Below are 18,222 nucleotides of genomic sequence, written 5' to 3' on the forward strand. Positions count from 1 at the left end.
AGTTCGAAGCTCTAAAATGTTCCCATGTCATAGGAGACGTCTAAAATTTCCCATATTAAAAGTTTGCTCCTTTGTTGCAGTCTAAACTTCAACCCTTTGGCAGGTCGTAAACCAATTAATTGAAGCACCATAAACGCGACTCCATGGCATCGGCAGAATGGAATCGTCTTAGATTAGGTGGTGTGGTGGAGACGAGTCTCTCAAATTCCACTATTATATACCTACTAATAACACTACCCCTAAACGCATTTATCTCGTTTCTAATCGGCACGACAGTTGTTACACATGGTATATCCCCATCAAGTGCTCGATTATAGAGAAAAGACAAGGCAAAGAGTCATCGGCAACAGCTGATAGGTTCCTATTTCTTTCTGTCATGCAAAAGTGACAAAAGGAGTCAACAATTAAGTTCCAGTCCTTAATTCTTTAAGTGCAGGCAAATACTGTTATGTCTACATCGATGATGCGTCATTTGTGTATACGCAGGCTTTGATGTTGACGTGACATGCATGTGGATTGCCACGTTAGCGCTTGGTGTACAAATGTATCATTGCCAAAGAGGCACGCTGTAAGATTCGACTTCCTTCCCACGTACGTATGCATAAATGTAAAGCTCTTGAAGCGCGAGCATCTCTCTCATGGAACGCGGATACCAGCTATTTTGGCGTTCTTATAAATGTGGTATCCCTGTTCTGAGAAGGTAGGTATTATTAATCTACGTGCCAGAACACTCACATAATCCTGCACTATTTGCTATCTATAATTATTTCAGTCTGACAACTTCAGTGATCATATCGTGGAAAATGAAACCCAGGGCATGCTTTTATCATTGTTCATGAGGAGTACAGGTTGCAAGTCGTCTTCTGATTTCTGGTCGCATAAAATTGGTTTGACTTTTCAAGTACTCAGATCTCTCTCTCTCTCTCTCTCTCTCTCTCTCTCTCTTCAGGGGATTAACAAGTCTGAAGTTTGAACATGTAACATACATATGCCAGAATCTGCAACACTGCTCATTCACAAGATCTTTTTTTCTCGTAAAATGCATCTGATGCTGGGTGGAGAATAACTGGATGAGATCCAAGTGATATGCCAATGTTCAGAACGATGGAAGGGTCAACTCCTGGCCCATGGTGGTGCGCAAGGGAGGTGTGAGCATATAGATCCTGTTCCAAGCAAGTGTCTTGTGCCACTCGTGAAGGCCTTGAACAATGGCCGCCACGTGCATCTCTTCTTCCACATGCGAAGTTAGGCTGCTGGATTTGTCCCAAAGCCGAGCGGGTCCAGCTCTGGTGATGGGTGCAGTCGTCCGCTTTCGCTGATTTCCTTCGAGTCATGGATCAGTGGAATGGTACCTAAAGTATGAAGGACCGTTCGGCACGGCAATTTGGTAGGAGAAGCACCTGCAGTGAGCGTGGGATTCCCACTATGTCCGTGCTCATGTCAGACTCGTATCGTTTTAGAGTAGTCTTTTGCCTCTACAAGTCTTGTCAGAGATAAATTCCAAGTTTGCTCGGTCAAATATTAAACTATATTAATGATTTGCACTGTTTTCTTTTTGGGCTTCTTCCGTTCTTTTTTTCTTTTCTTTATTACTATCCCCACTTAAGGCTCATTATTTAATAATAATAATAATAATAACTTTAAGTGGGAATAATGAGATAAGGGGACATTTTCAAAGTTCCTGCCATTTCTCAATGCGTTTATCATTTCAAAGGGGATTCTCAAGAAAAATTTAAATCAGAAACAATAGTATCAGCCAAGAAGTGCAAAACTAGTGTTTAACTTAATATACAGATTGTTTGAGAAAATATTTACTCTCATGATTCTATGCACGGTTAGTGAGTAGGAACAAGCCCGCTTTAACATTTCAATGTCATAAATATCAACTCAATATAAATTATTAAAATAATATTTTATCAATTCAATATTATATTTTGTGAGCTAAGTCATTATGATCGAGATCGATTACTATTTACTTGAAAATCTTATTTTTCATCTCGAAATTTAGCATTAAGAAATCTATTTAAATACTCCACCCGAGAGCGATATTCATGTAGGTCAATAATTATATGGACACTCTAAGCTTTTCGTTTAACCATGTTGCACATCTTATCTGTACAGAGTTGAATCGAGTTGGATTGATCAAAATATCACTGATATCCATCAAATCATAAAATTAAAATAATAATATAAAATTAGAAAACTATACGAGGGTGAATAAGAATAGGTTTTTAGTATAACGATCCAATTATATTGATGTTTTATGTTTTTTTGGAATAAAAAAGGCCCCAAATACTAATCATACAATACTTATAAAAACAGAGTTATAAGAACAAAATGACAAACGTCATGTAACCTATTACATTGGTAGTACACATCTAATAAAATTGCGAAAGTGACACAGTAAATATAATAGAAAAAAAATATAAAATTGTCAAAAACTTTCTCAAGGCTAGTAAGTGCTATATTTTGTAAAGTGTAAGAAGAACGAGTTCAAATATTTAGTGTTAAAAATAAAAAAAAAGTTCTGATATCATATTAAAAAAATCATAAGAGTATTGAAGAGAATAGATAATTTTTTTTAAAATTAAAAGCTTTTATTAAATATGAAAACTTGCAATCTCTCCTCTCATGAATTTCTAAGGTTATGTTGAATTCATCTCATCTCTCAAATTATGTGCATAAGGCATTGGATAAATCCTTTATTTATAGCGGAGTAAATTCAAGAATTTAACTTTAATTATGACATGAACTCATATGACTTTCCAACTAAATTTTTTCTAATTATAAATTCTAATTAAATATTTAATAATATAATTTAATACTTGGCGAAGAGGATGTCATCAATGGTTTTGAGTTCGTCACATTTGAATCGAGTCTTACAAGAGGTAGCACATGGAGAAAAGCTACATCGTTTTCTAGTGTTGCTAAGCAGTCATTCGTAGTTTGATTTGATCCTTCACATGGATTATATACACCTTTCATTCCATCTTATTCGTTTTTTATTTCATTTTTTGCGTTGATAAAACGTATATTTAAGAGGCGCGATAGCGCAAAAGGGTTCGGCCCGGTTCAACCCAGGCGAGCCGAACCGCCAGCCACAAGCGCGGGCGGCCAGACCGGCTCAGCGCTAGCACAAGCCGAGCATATGCGCCCGCGTAGCGTTGCGGTCCAATTCTATCGGGCCGGACCAACTACGATTCAGGTAGACAGGCCGGACCTGATGAGGTCCAGCCCAGGCAGGTAGACGGGGGGGGCTAATTCTGCAAAATCTGGGAATTTGTAATCTGTGTTTTTTTTTTTTTTTTAAGTCTAATTATGATAATTTATGCACCATTGGATTTCTCACTAACTCTATAATAAAGTATATTTTTCAATATTTAACAGTATCTTAGTTGATATTGTGATTTTAATTGATTATTTATATTATGAATTTCATCATAAACATAAGAAAACATGGAATTTTTTTATTTATGAATTCGATCATATATACTAAATTTGGTAGAGGAATGTGACAAATCAAGTTATAATTTTAAATTTTTGATCAAGATTAGAGTACGGATGCTATGAGATATTATTCTCACCATCTTGTCGTATGAAAAAAAACATCATCGTGAATTTGATAAAAGTTACTTCACCTATCATTTTAAAATATGATTAAAGAATACGCTATCTTGTTTTTACTGTGATGGATTTTGGATTATATATATTTGAGGTTTTGGTATGTAATGGTTATACTTAATGGTGGTACTAATTTTCCTGCATTTTTTATGTTTTTGTTTGTCTTATGGCATTTATATCTCTTATTTCATAAAACAGATTTGCAAATTACGTCTGTTAACTAGCTATTTGTTTCTCTAAATAAATTAAAGTTCTTGATTGCAAAATGGAGGTTGATGTGTTCTTCAAACTTATGGTCCATCTTTTGATCTTTCATAGCTCATAGTTCGTGAGAGTTGCTGACCTCAGATGTTTTTTCAGATCACGCTTTACGTTACAAATTGTGCTATCGAAAAGCATAAAAATACAATTTTATTATTTTTTAAATTATTAAATTTATATCCACTTCTTGCTCTAACTAATTTCTCTTCCTCTTCTCTTTCTATCCTACTTGTTCGCTACTTGTCCACTATACTCACTTGATCATCATCGCTCCTCCACCGCTCGATCACCATCGTACCTGTGTCGCTCGTGTCGGCACACCTGCATTGCTTGTTGTTGTTGCACCTGCACTACTCGACCAGTGCTCTTGCATCGTTAGATCATCATTGCACCTGCACCACACGCCCATTGCACCTATTTGCCCATCGCTCGCCCGTCACATAATTGGGCACATTCGTTGTGGCACTAGTGGAGGCTGGTGGGTTGATTCTGAAGTGGAGACGCACAAGCAGCAAGTTTCTTCGATGATGACAAGATCACTGTCGGCTACGGCGATAGGCGAGTAAGGTATGATGGGCAAGCTGGGTTCGGTGCGATGGTGGCAAGCGGTGTAGGTGTGACAGTCGAGCGGTGTAGAAGCAACAACGATCAAGCGAGTCCGCTACAATGATGGCGAGTAGTGTAGGAGATGCAACAATTGAATGGTGCAAGAGTGGTAACGGTCGAGTGGGTCCAGTGCAACGAGGTCGAGCAATGCAGGAGAGGTAGCGGTTGAGCAATGTAGGTCGAGTGGATGCGGTGGGTGAGCGACGAGAAGTAGGTCGGAAAGAGGAGAAGAAGAGAAATCGATTAAAGAATATAAATGTAATAATTAAAAAAAAATAATAAAATTATATTTTTATTATTTTTATTTGTGCTCTTTTTGCCGGTGACAAAACGTATATTTTTTCCCGTGAACGAAGTTAATGACATAAGAAGAACTGAGGTTAAATGTTTTACCTTTGTTAATAAAGTAAGACCCAAATTCTATTTTTTAAAATATAAGGACTGAAATACTGTTTATAGTTAACCATATAATCTATAATCACTCTCAACTTTGCATATGTTTTATCCGAAGGAAGCTTTGAGCTCGAGTTTGACTATGAGTTTATCTTAGTTACAATAGATTTGAATTAAATGGGTTAGAGTACTTATATCATTATCATATTTAAATATCAATTCAATCTAAAATCTTACAAAGGTATACTCTCGAGTTATCTTTTTTTTTTTTTCCCGCACATACATAAATATCACTAATATCTTCGTTTATTCATGTGAATTCATTCTTCTCTTTATCTTTAAGAATTCAAATTTAATATATATCTTTTATGGTGTTACTAGGTGGTTCATTAATTTATGTCTATCCATCTGGTATAGCTTATCTTAATTTAATTAAATCATACCTTAACTTTGATTACCAAGCCTAATCTTAGGTCCATCACTCTCTCTCTCTCTCTCTCATTTTAGCTATCTAAATATATTTATCTATATGACTCTTATACCATATCAAAACCTAGCAATGATGAATTTGAGTCAGATTCATATATATCAGATTAAATATCAATTAAATCCAAAAGCAAATAATCTGACTCTTTCAGATAATATGAGATTATTATATATATATATATATATATATATATATATATATATATATATATATATATATATATATAATCTCATAAATATAAAGATTTCTTAGAAGTATAGTTAAAACAAATTAGATCCCTGCAAATCTAGGCTTGCCTCGTTTGACTCGGTTTTCAATCCTTAACACAAGTCAAGATTAGTTTGAATGGGAAGATTCCTCGTGCTTGCTATCTATTTCGGAACAAATGTTTATGTTGATGGAGTTAAAAGACTCGCATTAGTAGAAATGATGGGTCCAAGTAATGCTTGTTTAAGACGCAGTCTTCCATATCATAACTACGTAGGCATGCGTGCCCGCTGAATCCAAACCATGTGAACACAGGTGACCACACTTCATATCAGAGCAATATATTTGAGTAAGACCTGTCTTCTGGTAAGGACTTGAAAACTGGCCTTACCTGCCACAATAATATGGTTGGTTGAATGTTACAATAATATGGTGGGTTGAAGGTGCTGATCAGTCTGGTTGACGAAAATCTTATCAGATCATAGTAAAACCCCAAGATATTTTCTTATAATTTTGAATGATAATAGCATTATGATGCTAATATGTAATATTCATCATTTTTTAAATTATTTTAATGCATTATTCCAGCACATTTGAAGAGGGGAGTGACCTTCTCACATTTCTTCGCTCATGCTTTCTAACCTGAGGGGTGAATTTTCTATTCATTTTATTTAGCAATATATATATGCAAAAAAGGAAGGATCAAAGGGATTTTTATTTTTATTTTTCTTTTTGGCTTGTGAAGAGAGAGTATGACAACCCTTAATATAGATATACGTAGTTCTAACACCATGAAGCCGTTTGCGGCACCCAATATGACAAGCCATTGTGATCTTAATTAGAATCCTAACGATCAAATAAAGAGAACATTCTTAAGATATGGATCATTTTCTCGAGTCCACCACGGCATGCTTTTGTCAACAGCCACCTGTTCAGACCGACGCTCGCTTTAGGTTTGATGTTTTTCTTGTCCTAATTGATCTAAATTTCCAACTTTCGAACCTAACCATGCAACGACTACGCGGAAGTCGCAAGTGGGCAGGAGTTTCCTGCACAACAATCCAAATAAAGCAGAAACTTCGCCCTTCTTATATCAGATATAATAATGTCAGGGCATCAGATCCTATAATGTGAATCATGGATTGCTCGGAGTTTGACGTCTTCGGTCATTAAAAATGCTCGGTGTAATCTTGCCGTCACCGAAGCTCAGGTATGAATATTTAACATCAAGTTCATCGTCTTTGCAGGAGCAGGGATCTGTTTCATCACTCCAGCTAATGAGTAGATCGAGAGAAATGATCCTCTCCATCCTGCTGACACTTGCAGCAGCAGTGCATACAGCATCCCAAAACTGCTCCGGGAAGTGCGGCCAAGTTGTCATCCCATACCCCTTCGGCATCGAGCCCGGTTGCTTTAGAGATGGATTTGCAATCACCTGCAACCAGTCGACCGGCGGCCCTCCGAGAGCGTTCCTCGGCGCAAGCGACATCGAAGTGACCGAGATTTCGCTGCCGCAAGGCCAGGTTCGCGTGCAGGTTCCCGTCGCTTGGCAGTGCTACAACGAGTCCGGAACCGAGAGCATCAACTTGCCGGAAATAAACTACAACATCAATGGAGTCTACAAGATTTCCAACGATCGCAACAAGTTCACCATCATCGGCTGCAACTCCTTGGTGTACCTTCAAAGCCAGAAGGACGGTAGCGGTTCCTATCCCTTCCACTATTACGTCGGTTGCTTATCGTACTGCAGAGACGTCACCAGCGTCATCAACGGGGCTTGCGACGGAATAGGATGTTGCCAGAGCAGCTTCCCTGCGAAACTCAGCGATAGTTCCTTTCTATTCAAAGACTATAGTCATAGCTCTATGTTGGATTTCAGTCCGTGTACTTATGCCTTCATTGTGGATCACGACTACTTCAGCTTCAGCGCTGCCAATCTAATGATGGATAAGAATTCATCCATGCCTTTGTGGCTGGACTGGGCCTTCCGAGCTGTCGCGACATGCGACGAAGCAGCGCGCTCTACAAATTATGCGTGTCGAAGTGAAAATAGTGTGTGCATCAACTCCAGGAATGACGCAGGCTATCTTTGTAATTGTTCACAAGGATACCAAGGCAATCCCTACATCGATAAAGGATGCCAAGGTTGACCCTTCACCCATTCTCTTTCTCAGTGACTGTTTGATAGAGAAGGAAGTAACGCTATTGTCGTGTAGCAGATATCGACGAGTGCACGCTTCCGGAGACGTACCCTTGCTATGGAGTTTGTACTAATCTTCCAGGGAGCTACCGATGTGCATGCCGGTCCGGCGAGCGTGGTAACCCATTAGCTGCGCCATGTATCCCCAACACCCCGTCTGCAGTGAAGGTGATCGCGGGTAATTTCTCTGCTTTAATCCATTCCTAGCAAAAAGGCCATTCACTAGCTTGACTAACAATTGGCTTTGCTCGCTCACATATCTAGGCATCAGCAGCGCCTTCCTCGCTGCGTTGGCTCTTATTTTGGTGCTCTTAGTGTTGCAAAAGAGAAGGCTCACAATGGAAAAGGAGAAACTTTCCAGAGAAAATTGTGACTGGATATTGTATGACAAAATGATGTCCAGACAAGTCCATAGGATGAGAATATTTTCACTGCAAGATCTCCAACGGGCGACAGACAACTTCCATGAGGATGGAGTCATTGGACGCGGAGGCCATGGCATAGTCTACAAAGGGATCCTGGATGACGACAGAGTGGTGGCCATCAAGAGGACTGTGGTGACTGACGAGAGACAAAGTGGAACAGCTTCCGAGTTCAGACAGAAGGATGAATTTTTGAATGAAATAGGCATCCTTTCGCAGATCAACCACAAGAATGTAGTCAGACTGTTTGGCTGCTGTTTAGAGGAGGAGATTCCCATGCTGGTCTATGAATTCGTTCCCAACGGGACCCTTTCTGACTTCATCCACAAACAAGATTCAGGATCGGCCATCTCCTTGGACATCCGTCTAAAACTTGCAGCAGAATCGGCGGAAGCACTTGCTCATCTGCATTCATCCACGTCTCATACGGTCATTCATGGGGATGTGAAGTCAAGCAACATACTCCTCGACGAGAACAAGATGGCAAAAGTAGCCGACTTCGGCGCATCCACGCTTATGCTAACAGATGAAACCAAGACCGTAAGTTTCGTGCAGGGCACTCCCGGTTACATAGACCCTGTTTACTGTGAAACAAGGAGGCTGACCAAGAAAACCGATGTCTTTAGCTTTGGAGTCGTTATCTTAGAACTGATGACCAGGAAGAAGGCGATCTGGGATGATGTGCCATTAGCATTGATGAGCAGGCAACATCTTCTGGACATTTTGGATGAGGAAGCTGTGGAAGAAGGAGGAACGGATTTGCTGGGAAAAGTCGTTGACCTTGCGATTCAATGCGTTTGTCGTCAACAGGAAGAGAGGCCGACGATGAAGCGAGTGGCGGAGAAACTACAGAAGTTTAGAAAGTTGCTGCAGAAGAAGAGAGGGCAGAGCCGCAGTGTTGGCATGGCCAGCTTGCTCACTCGTGCAACAAATTCCTTCACCGGCTATCAGAGATTGAGGGAGTCAGTGGTGCTCGAAGTTGGATCTTAGAGTTGAAGGTTGTTTGCCATTTTCCTTGCTCTACTTGTGTCATCCTGCATACGTGAAGCTTCTTTCAATGTGTTGTCCCGTACGTTATCTTTCAGCGACGATGGCGATGTTGCTCGCGGTTCAGTTTTTGTGCAGTCTACTGTCAGAAAATTATGATATACACACAAAAAAAAAAAGGAGGAAAAGTTTATAACAAGACACAGTTATGATATACATGATACAAGATGATGGTTATGACATGACAAGATACCAAAAGACATGTTCTTTATCTTTATGGCGTATTTTTATTTTGTAGGATGTCATGAGATATTTTGTTATAAAATAAGATGATGACACTTTCATATAATATGAGTTGTAACTATATGAAAGTGTGATGTCCAGAAGATTGATAGATTTTCTATTTATGCTCTTCTTAATGAAATCTGATAAATATGTGGGCAATTAGTTAGAATAGTAAAGTCTTCTACATAAAAATTTTGCTGGTCTCCTGTGACTTTGTTCTTAGGTTACCAAACTGTTGGGAAAAAAATTAGAGAGAGTGCTGAATATGGGAAAGCGATAAATATCATAATCTTCTTATTTTTAATATAAATTAGATAAGATATACTTTAATATAATTATATTATAAAATTTAATGGAATGGGTGAATAACAAAATACTAAGCAAATCACGAGATAAGATTTATGTGAAAAAACCTTTTAACATAGAGAAAAAACTATGAAAAAAATCAGATTATATCTTCTACTATAGAATAATGAGATTACAAAATTTACTCTCTCTAGATTAATCATATGAGAAGATATCAAATATCATGTCAAACATATATAAGTTTTAAAAAATTAGAAAAAAAACTAAGTAGAAGAATAAATCTCAAAGATCTACTCTAATCAATTCAGAAAGTATGGTGTCTTGATTAACATATCATTAGAATCATGATAATTGTATCTAATTTGACTAAGCAATCGTCAAATCTTTTTTCTCCCTAAACAAATGTTACTTTTTTTTTTTTAATGTATGATATCCTATTTTTGTTTTTCTCGTTTAACCTTATATTATGTTAGGGTTAGAATTTTTCATTAACCCTATAACTCAAGTCATGTGCTGTATCATCCAACACAAACATATCTGCTCGATTAGAAGAGGATATGGATGGTGCAATTGTATCTTACTATGTCAAATGCGCTTATTGGATACATTTGGCTTCCGGTTATGTTCGTTTGATTGGTTGGTGTCTCCTACACCATATAATAACATTATTGTGTCGCTATCGCTATATCCATCAAGTGATGCCTGTATTTAAAGAACTTGGTGAGGCTTAGCTCGAGGTTGCAAATCATGATATTATGATAACTTTGACTTTGCAGATGATTGTACTTTAAGATTTATTGGATGATCCCGCCTATGTTATGGATCTATGAGATTAATTAAAATCTAAACCCTAATCTAATGTGAGATTGGATTAGAAAATAAAAAAAAATAAAATCATAAGAAAAGATATTTTCATTTAAAGAGAAAAAATTCTTGATACTTAATTATCAAATTCAAATCCGATTGCTATGATTTTCTGATAGTTGATCTAGACATCATGCTCTCCAAATTCATTGATGTAGATATTTGAGATTTCTTTTTTTTACTTGATTTTTTCTTCTAGACTTCTTAAAACTTATCTGAGTGATTAATTTCATATAGTATTTGATATCCTCTAGTTAGTATAGAGAGAAAACTTTATAATCCTGTTATTCTAAAGTGGAAGATTTGATCGAAGGATTTTTTTTAATGTAAATTTTATCTCGTGATTTGCTTATTATTTTGTTATTTATTTGATTGACCTGTGTATTATTAAATTATCTATAATCTTATATTTGAAGTTAAAATTATATACTATTGGGAAAAGAAATTGTCGATTACTTGGTTACGTATTCTTACAAAAAAGAACTCAATAATTTATAGACTGTTTGACTGCATGTCATTACACTTAAATAAAGAGGTCCATTGAATCTACTCCCTTGTAATGATGTTTAGCTTTCATCAACAAGTCATTACTAAATCATGCACGCTTTTCTTATTCTACAAGAAAGCTTTACCTCCAACGAAAGAGTTCTCTAAACATTAATCTCTAAAGGATCATAAATTGCCATGTTAATATTTTGCAGTAACGCGATAGGTGAGTCAAATTTATTAGTCGAGTTATATAGCATCCAAAATGGCTTCAGAGTTGCCAAGTGTAGCTCTTTCCGTAATTTTGGAACACTACTGTATCCATCACTGATGAAAAGCTCCACAAATTCCTTCCCCTTATCAAAGGTGGTGTTCTTTACGTTGCCAATTGAATCTTCGACGCTTACATCTGGATTCTCTTTCCCATGTTCGAATTCTCGCTGAAATATAAATTACTATCTACATATATTATATATCAATCGAACATGTTAATGCAAATCAGTTTTTTTTCTGTAATTACTTTCTCTATCCCTTTTCTATCTCACCTCAGAACTACAGTAAGCAAGTATTCCACCACAGCCAGTGCATCCTTCTTCAAGGAGAACCTCGGCAGCAGTAGTGCGCTCGAGGAGGGCGAGTTCGAGAAGCCCGTCCATACGTACACCTACATCGCTGCCTACGTACACCTGCACCACTGTTCTTCTCCTTGGCTGTAAAAGGTAGTGCCACTGTGCCGCTGCGTCGCTGCTCCTCCTCAGCTGGCTAGAAAGGGTAGGCTCATCTGGCTAGAAAGGGCAGCGTCGCTGTGCTGTTGCGCTGCTGCTTCTCCCCTTCCAGCCTCACCAGAGGCCGACGGAATTCTCCCACCATGTAGTAGCTTCCTCTGCTGCATAATTACAAGGAAGCTGCAACTACGTTCTCAGCCGTATATCAAGTACAAGGTTCGCATCCTTCTCCGATCTCTCTCTTGTCTCACCGGCTTCGATCTTCCTTTTTCAGCTCACCCCGCGAAGCCCGCTGTGCACCCTCATGGGTGTTGGGTCCAGCCCATATGTGGGCTTGGACAAATTTGGTTGTTTGAGCCCAAATCAAAGAAATTAAAAAGAGAGAGAGATAGGGTTGTGAAGTGAGCAGCGTGTAGCATGAGAACACTGAGAGCGTGCGGCGAGCGGCGGCACAGAGAGAGGAGAGAAAAAGATTATGTTTCTGAGTTTTATGCTTGACGATCAGGGGCCAAACGTTGTGAGTTTTGACCCAAATTTTATATAGATAAAATCCTTGCAGCAAACTCTATAATCGTAACAGTGTTGATCTACAGTTTACCTTCTCTAAGGTACTTTCCTGTTATATCCACTTTGTAAGACCTAGAATTCTTTTACGAGGAGATCTACCATATGTGATGAAGATATACTATTCTTGAGCCAAGATCTATGATCTTGATGTTATTGTGATCCTCTAGTTATTCTAGAGAAGTCCTATTGTAAATCTGTTATCATTACTATTGATAGTGGAAGTTTGAGGTGGACTACGATCCCGTGGTTTTTCCCACATTGGGTTTTCCACGTTAAAAGATTTGGTCTCACTATATGATTGATTTTTTGCTCTATTGTTTATACTATGCTGGTTGATATTTTCATTTGGATATTAAGTTGGTATTTTGATGAGGAACCCATTTTGATACACAAAGAGGGAAAAGAATATTCCGCTTTAACAAGTTTTTCCCAACAAGTGATATCAGAGCAATAGGTTGTTTGGTGCTAGTTTTTCTTGTGTGATTGAAATAGAGCAATCAGATGGTATGATTAAATTGAACTCATCAAAATTTTCCACTTGGAGGCGTCTGATGGAAGATTTACTCTATTGCAAATATTTGTATAAGTCTATCAAGGTTAAAGATAAACTTTCTACTATGAACGATGAAGAATGGGAAGTTCAACATAGAAAAGCTATTGCCTATATTAGAAGATGGATGGATATAAACTTGCATTAGCATATTTCTAATGAAACTAGAGCTAATGTTGTTTGGCAAATGTTAGAAAATCTCTTTACGAAAAAGATAGTGGGAAATAGAATTTCTCTCCTCAAAAGGCTTGTAAATTTGAAGTATAAAGATTGTGGTAATATTGTTGAGCACATAAGCCTATTTCAGAGTCTTGCAAACAAGTTGGTTGCTATAAAAATGAATATAGATGATGAGATGCAAGGATTATTACTTCTCAGCTCTTTACTAGAAAGTTGGGAAATGTATGTGGTGACTATTTGCAACTCCACGCCAGAGGGAACTCTAACTATAGATATGGTTAAAGATAGTTTGCTAAATGAAGATGCCAGAAGAAAAGAACAGGGTGAATCTTCTTCTAGGGCATTTGTTACTGAAAAATAAGAAAGACGTGGAAGAAGTCATAGCAGAAATCCACATGGTTATAGAGGAAGATCCAAGTTTAGAAGAGATATCAAATGTTTTCACTGTAACAGACTAGGTCACATGAAGAAAGAGTGTAGGTTTTGGAAGCGAGAACAGAATGAAATGAAGAAAAATGAGAAAGAGACCAATACAGTTGTTGCTGAAGATAATATCACTATTGTATGTGATGAAGGTTGTATTAGTCTTGTAGCTCAGGATAGTAATTGAGTAATTGACTCTAGTGCTTCATTTCATGTTACTTCTCATGATGATTTTTTTTAGATCTTACACTACTAGTGATTTTGGTAATGTTAGAATGGGAAACAGTGGTACATCTAAGATTGTGGGTATTGGAGATATTTACTTGGAGACCAATATTGAGAGCAAATTGTTACTCAAAGATGTAAGGCATGCTCTAGATATTCGTCTTAACGTGATATCTACAGGTAGACTTAATGATGAGGGCTTTGCACATTATTTTGGTGAAAGCAAATAGAAACTCACTAAAGGTTCTCTGATTGTGGCAAGAGGAAAGAAACTTAACTCTTTTTATGTCATGGAAGCTAAGCTACACAAAGGAGAGATCAATGCAATTCAAAAATGTGAAAGTATAGATCTTTGGCATAAAATGCTTAAACATATCAGCGAGAAGGGACTTCAAACTCTTGCTAGAAAGCAATTCTTACCAGAGTTGCAAGGTACATCTCTTAAATCTTGTGATCATTGCTTAGCTGGAAAAACACATAGAGTTGCATTTCAGACATATCCATCATCTAGAAGATCAGATGTTATTGATTTAGTTCATACTGATGTTTGTACTATGCAAACTAGAACTCTTGGAGATACTCTTTATTTTGTTACTTTTATTGATGATCATTCTAGAAAAGTGTGGACTTTTGCTTTGAAATCTAAAGACCAGGTACTCGATGTTTTCAAGGAGTTTCATGTCAGTGTTGAAAGAGAAACCGGTAGAAAACTAAAGTGTATTCGATTAGATAATTGTAGCGAGTACAGGGGTCCTTTTGAGAATTATTGCAGGTTCCATGGAATCAGGCTTGAGAAAACAATTCCTAAAACTCCTCAACAGAACGGTGTGGAAGAAAGGATGAACAAAACCATTGAAGAAAGGATTAGGTGTATGCTTTCCCATGCCAAGTTACCAAAGTCATTTTGGGGGGAGGCTATGAGAACTACAGTTGATCTGATAAATCTTTCTCCATCAGTTCCTCAGAAAGATGATGTTCCAGAGAGAATATGGAGAGGAAAATATATATCTTATAATCACTTAAGAGTCTTTGGGTGTAAAGCATTTGTTCATATTCCCAAAGATGAGAGGTCCAAGACTTGATAGTAAAACAAAAGCATATATCTTCTTGGGATATTGTCATGAAGAGTTTGGGTACAGATTATGGGATCCAGTGAACAAGAAGATTATTAGAAGCAGAGATGTTGTGTTTCTTGAAGACCAATTGTTTGATGATGGTGATAATATTGAGAAGCCAGAAACCTCTGTTTATATTCCTTGGAGTTTGGGTCCAGTTCCTTCACCTGTAGATCATGATGATCATGGGGGAGATGAACAAGAAGATTGTGGTGAGAATACCAGTGATGATACACCTACAGTTGATGATGTTGAACCAACTGAACAGGCACCTCTACCACCAATTGAGATTCCATTGAGAAGATCCACTAGAGAGCGACAACCATCTACTAGATATCCTTCACATGAGTATGTTATGCTTACTGACGGGGGAGAGCTAGAAACTTACCAAGAAGCTATTCTATATGAGAATAAGAGTGAGTGGGTTAAAGTCATGCAAGAAGAGATGAGATCCTTGCTTGAGAATTACACCTATGACTTGGTAAAATTACCTAAAGAGAAGAAAGCTCTCAAGAATAAGTAGGTTTACAAATTGAAGACTGAAAACAATAGCTCACAACAAAGATACAAGGCACGACTAGTTGTGAAAGGATTCAGTCAGAAGAAAGGTATTGACTTTGAAGAAATATTTTCTCCAGTTGTGAAAATGTCCTTTATCCGAGTTGTTCTTGGTTTGGTTGCCCGCTTAAGTTTAGAAGTTGAGCAACTTGATGTGAAAACAACATTTCTTCATGGTGACTTAGAAGAAAAAATTTACATGGAGCAACCAGAAGGTTTCAAAGTCAAGGAAAAAGAAAATATGGTGTGTAAGCTTAGGAAAAGCTTATATGGACTCAAACAGGCACCTAGACAGTGGTACAAGACGTTTGATTCCTTTATGATGAGCCAAGGGTATGATAAAACCACATCTGATCATTGTGTGTTTATGAAGAAATTTTCAGATGATGATTTTATTATTTTACTGCTATATGTTGATGATATGCTGATTGTTGGCCATGATGTTGGAAAAATTGGAAAGCTTAAAAGAGAGCTAAGTAAGTCTTTTGCCATGAAAGACTTGGAATCGGTGAAACAAATACTTGGCATGAAGATTATTCGTGATAGGAAGAAAATGAAGATTTGGCTATTTCAGGAGACTTACATTGAAAAGGTTCTTGAAAAATTCAACATGAGTAAAGCCAAAGCAGTTTGTTCTCCACTTGCAGGTCATTTCAAGCTTAGTTTGAAACAATGTCCTACAAGTGAGAAAGAAAAAGAAGAAATGTCTAGAGTGCCTTACTCATCTGCAGTAGGCAGTTTGATGTATGCTATGGTTTGTACTAGGCCAGATATAGCTCATGCAGTTGGAGTTGTCAGCTGATTTCTCTCTAATCCTGGAAAGGAACATTGGGCAGTAGTGAAATAGATATTAAGATATCTAAGAGGTATTTCCAAGTTATGTTTATGTTTTGGAAGTGATGAACCTATGTTAGAAGGTTACACAAATGCAGACATGGCAGATGATACTGATTCCAGGAAGTCCACTTCGGGATTCTTGATGACATTTGCAGGAGGAGCGGTCTCTTGGCAGTCTAAGTTACAGAAGTGTATTGCTCTATCAACCACAGAAGCAGAATACATAGCAATTACTAAAGCCTGCAAGGAAGCTTTATGGATGAAAAAGTTTCTACATGAATTGGGCTTGAAACAGGAAGGATATACTATTTACTGTGACAGTCAGAGTGCTATTCACCTCTCCAAGAATTCAACATACCATTCTAAATCCAAGCATATTGATGTGAGATATCACTGGATTCGTGATGTGCTTGAGATGAAAGAATTACAGTTGGAAAAAGTACATACCAATGATAATGGTTCAGATATGTTGACAAAGTCTTTGCCTAAGGAGAAGCTTGAAGCATGTAGGCTAAGAGCGTGCTTGGTACAGCCCACCATATGAGCTGGAGGGGGAGAATTGTTGGGTCCAGCCCATATGTGGGCTTGGACAAATTGGGTCGTTTGAGCCCAAATCAAAGAAATTAAAAAGAGAGAGAGATAGGGTTGTGAAGTGAGCAGCGTGCAGCGTGAGAACACTGAGAGCGTGCAGTGAGCGGCGACGCAGAGAGAGAAAAGCGGAGAGAGAAGGAGAGAAAAAGATTAGGTTTCTGAGTTTTCTGCTTGACGATCGGGGGTCAAACGTTGTCAGTTTTGGCCCAAATTTTATATGGAGAATCCTTGCAGTAAACTCTACAATCCTAACAGTATTAATGTACAGTTTACCCTCTCTAAGGTACTTTCCTGTTATATCCACTTTGTGAAACCTAGAATTCTTTTATGAGGAGATCTACCCTATGTGATGAAGATATGCTATTCTTGAGCCAAGATCTATGATCTTATGTTATTGTGATCCTCTAGTTATTCTAGAGAAGACCTATTGTAAACCTGTTATCATTACTATTGATAGTGGAAGTTTGAGGTGGACTACGATCCCGTGGTTTTTCCCACATTGAGTTTTCCACGTTAAAAGATTTGGTCTCACTGTGTGATTGATTTTTTGCTCTATTGCTTATACTGTGCTGGTTGATATTTTCATTTGGATATCAAGTTGGTATTTTGATGAGGAACCCATTTTGATACACAAAGAGGGAAAAGAATATTTTGCTTTAACAGGCTTTTCCCAATAATGGGGAACCGCCGCAGTCTTCTGTCTCGCCGCCAAGTGCATCTCAAATCGCAATGGAAGCAGCGCAGATCTACCTGAGATCTGCTTCTCAAACTGCAGCCTCTACAATCTCCGGGACGCTGTGACATCTCCGCGGCCATTTCCCGGTCCACAGAAGCTGCCGGCAGCTTCGCTTGCTATGGTCGCTTCCAGGCTCCCTTCATCAAACTGTAGTAGTAGCCAACTGTAGCAGCAGTGCACAATCTACAGCAGCGATAAACTGCAGCAGTATACTACAGTAGCAGTGCGCAATCTGCAGCAGCAGCAAATTGCAGTAGCTGCAACAGCCTCTTCCCTCCCTCGTTCTCCAACTTCTGTGAAATGAGCATATGAGATGTTGCTGCACCGGTCTGCAGGAAAAAAAAAAAAACTGGGATATCTTCATTCTCTTCTTCTGATATTTTAGTTCCTACATGGACCCCCACTTTTTCTACAGGGCTTATCTCTATCAATGCTATCACGCTAATCCCTTTCAAGTTATCAAAGGGTGGCAACTATGCATCCTGGTGGGCTCAATTTTCTAATCTCTTATTTGGATATGACTTGTTAGGTTACATTGATGGCTTTTTCAGTTGTCCGCCAGTGATGCTCAACATCCCTGGAGAACCTAG

The 18,222-nt window shown here is 38.0% G+C and overlaps 1 protein-coding gene across 1 annotated transcript; it reads left to right on the top strand.

Moving 5' to 3' along the window:
* Positions 1-6,727: 6,727 nt before the first annotated feature.
* On the top strand, positions 6,728-9,377 carry LOC103970442 (wall-associated receptor kinase 3). Its single transcript, XM_009384224.3, has 3 exons — positions 6,728-7,720; positions 7,795-7,953; positions 8,040-9,377. The coding sequence occupies exons 1-3, from the start codon at positions 6,751-6,753 to the stop codon at positions 9,185-9,187; spliced, it is 2,277 nt and encodes a 758-aa protein (XP_009382499.2). The 5' UTR covers positions 6,728-6,750; the 3' UTR covers positions 9,188-9,377.
* Positions 9,378-18,222: the final 8,845 nt, after the last annotated feature.

Source organism: Musa acuminata, chromosome BXJ2-2 (assembly GCF_036884655.1).
Source record: "Musa acuminata AAA Group cultivar baxijiao chromosome BXJ2-2, Cavendish_Baxijiao_AAA, whole genome shotgun sequence".
NCBI classification, from domain to species: domain Eukaryota; kingdom Viridiplantae; phylum Streptophyta; class Magnoliopsida; order Zingiberales; family Musaceae; genus Musa; species Musa acuminata.

Excerpts from the sequence above, each read along its gene's own strand:
- LOC103970442 (XM_009384224.3), top strand. The coding sequence starts at position 6,751 with ATGCTCGGTGTAATCTTGCCGTCACCGAAGCTCAGGTATGAATATTTA. Across the intron at positions 7,721-7,794 it reads CATCGATAAAGGATGCCAAG|ATATCGACGAGTGCACGCTT; the intron begins GTTGACCCTTCA and ends GTCGTGTAGCAG. Across the intron at positions 7,954-8,039 it reads TGCAGTGAAGGTGATCGCGG|GCATCAGCAGCGCCTTCCTC; the intron begins GTAATTTCTCTG and ends TCACATATCTAG.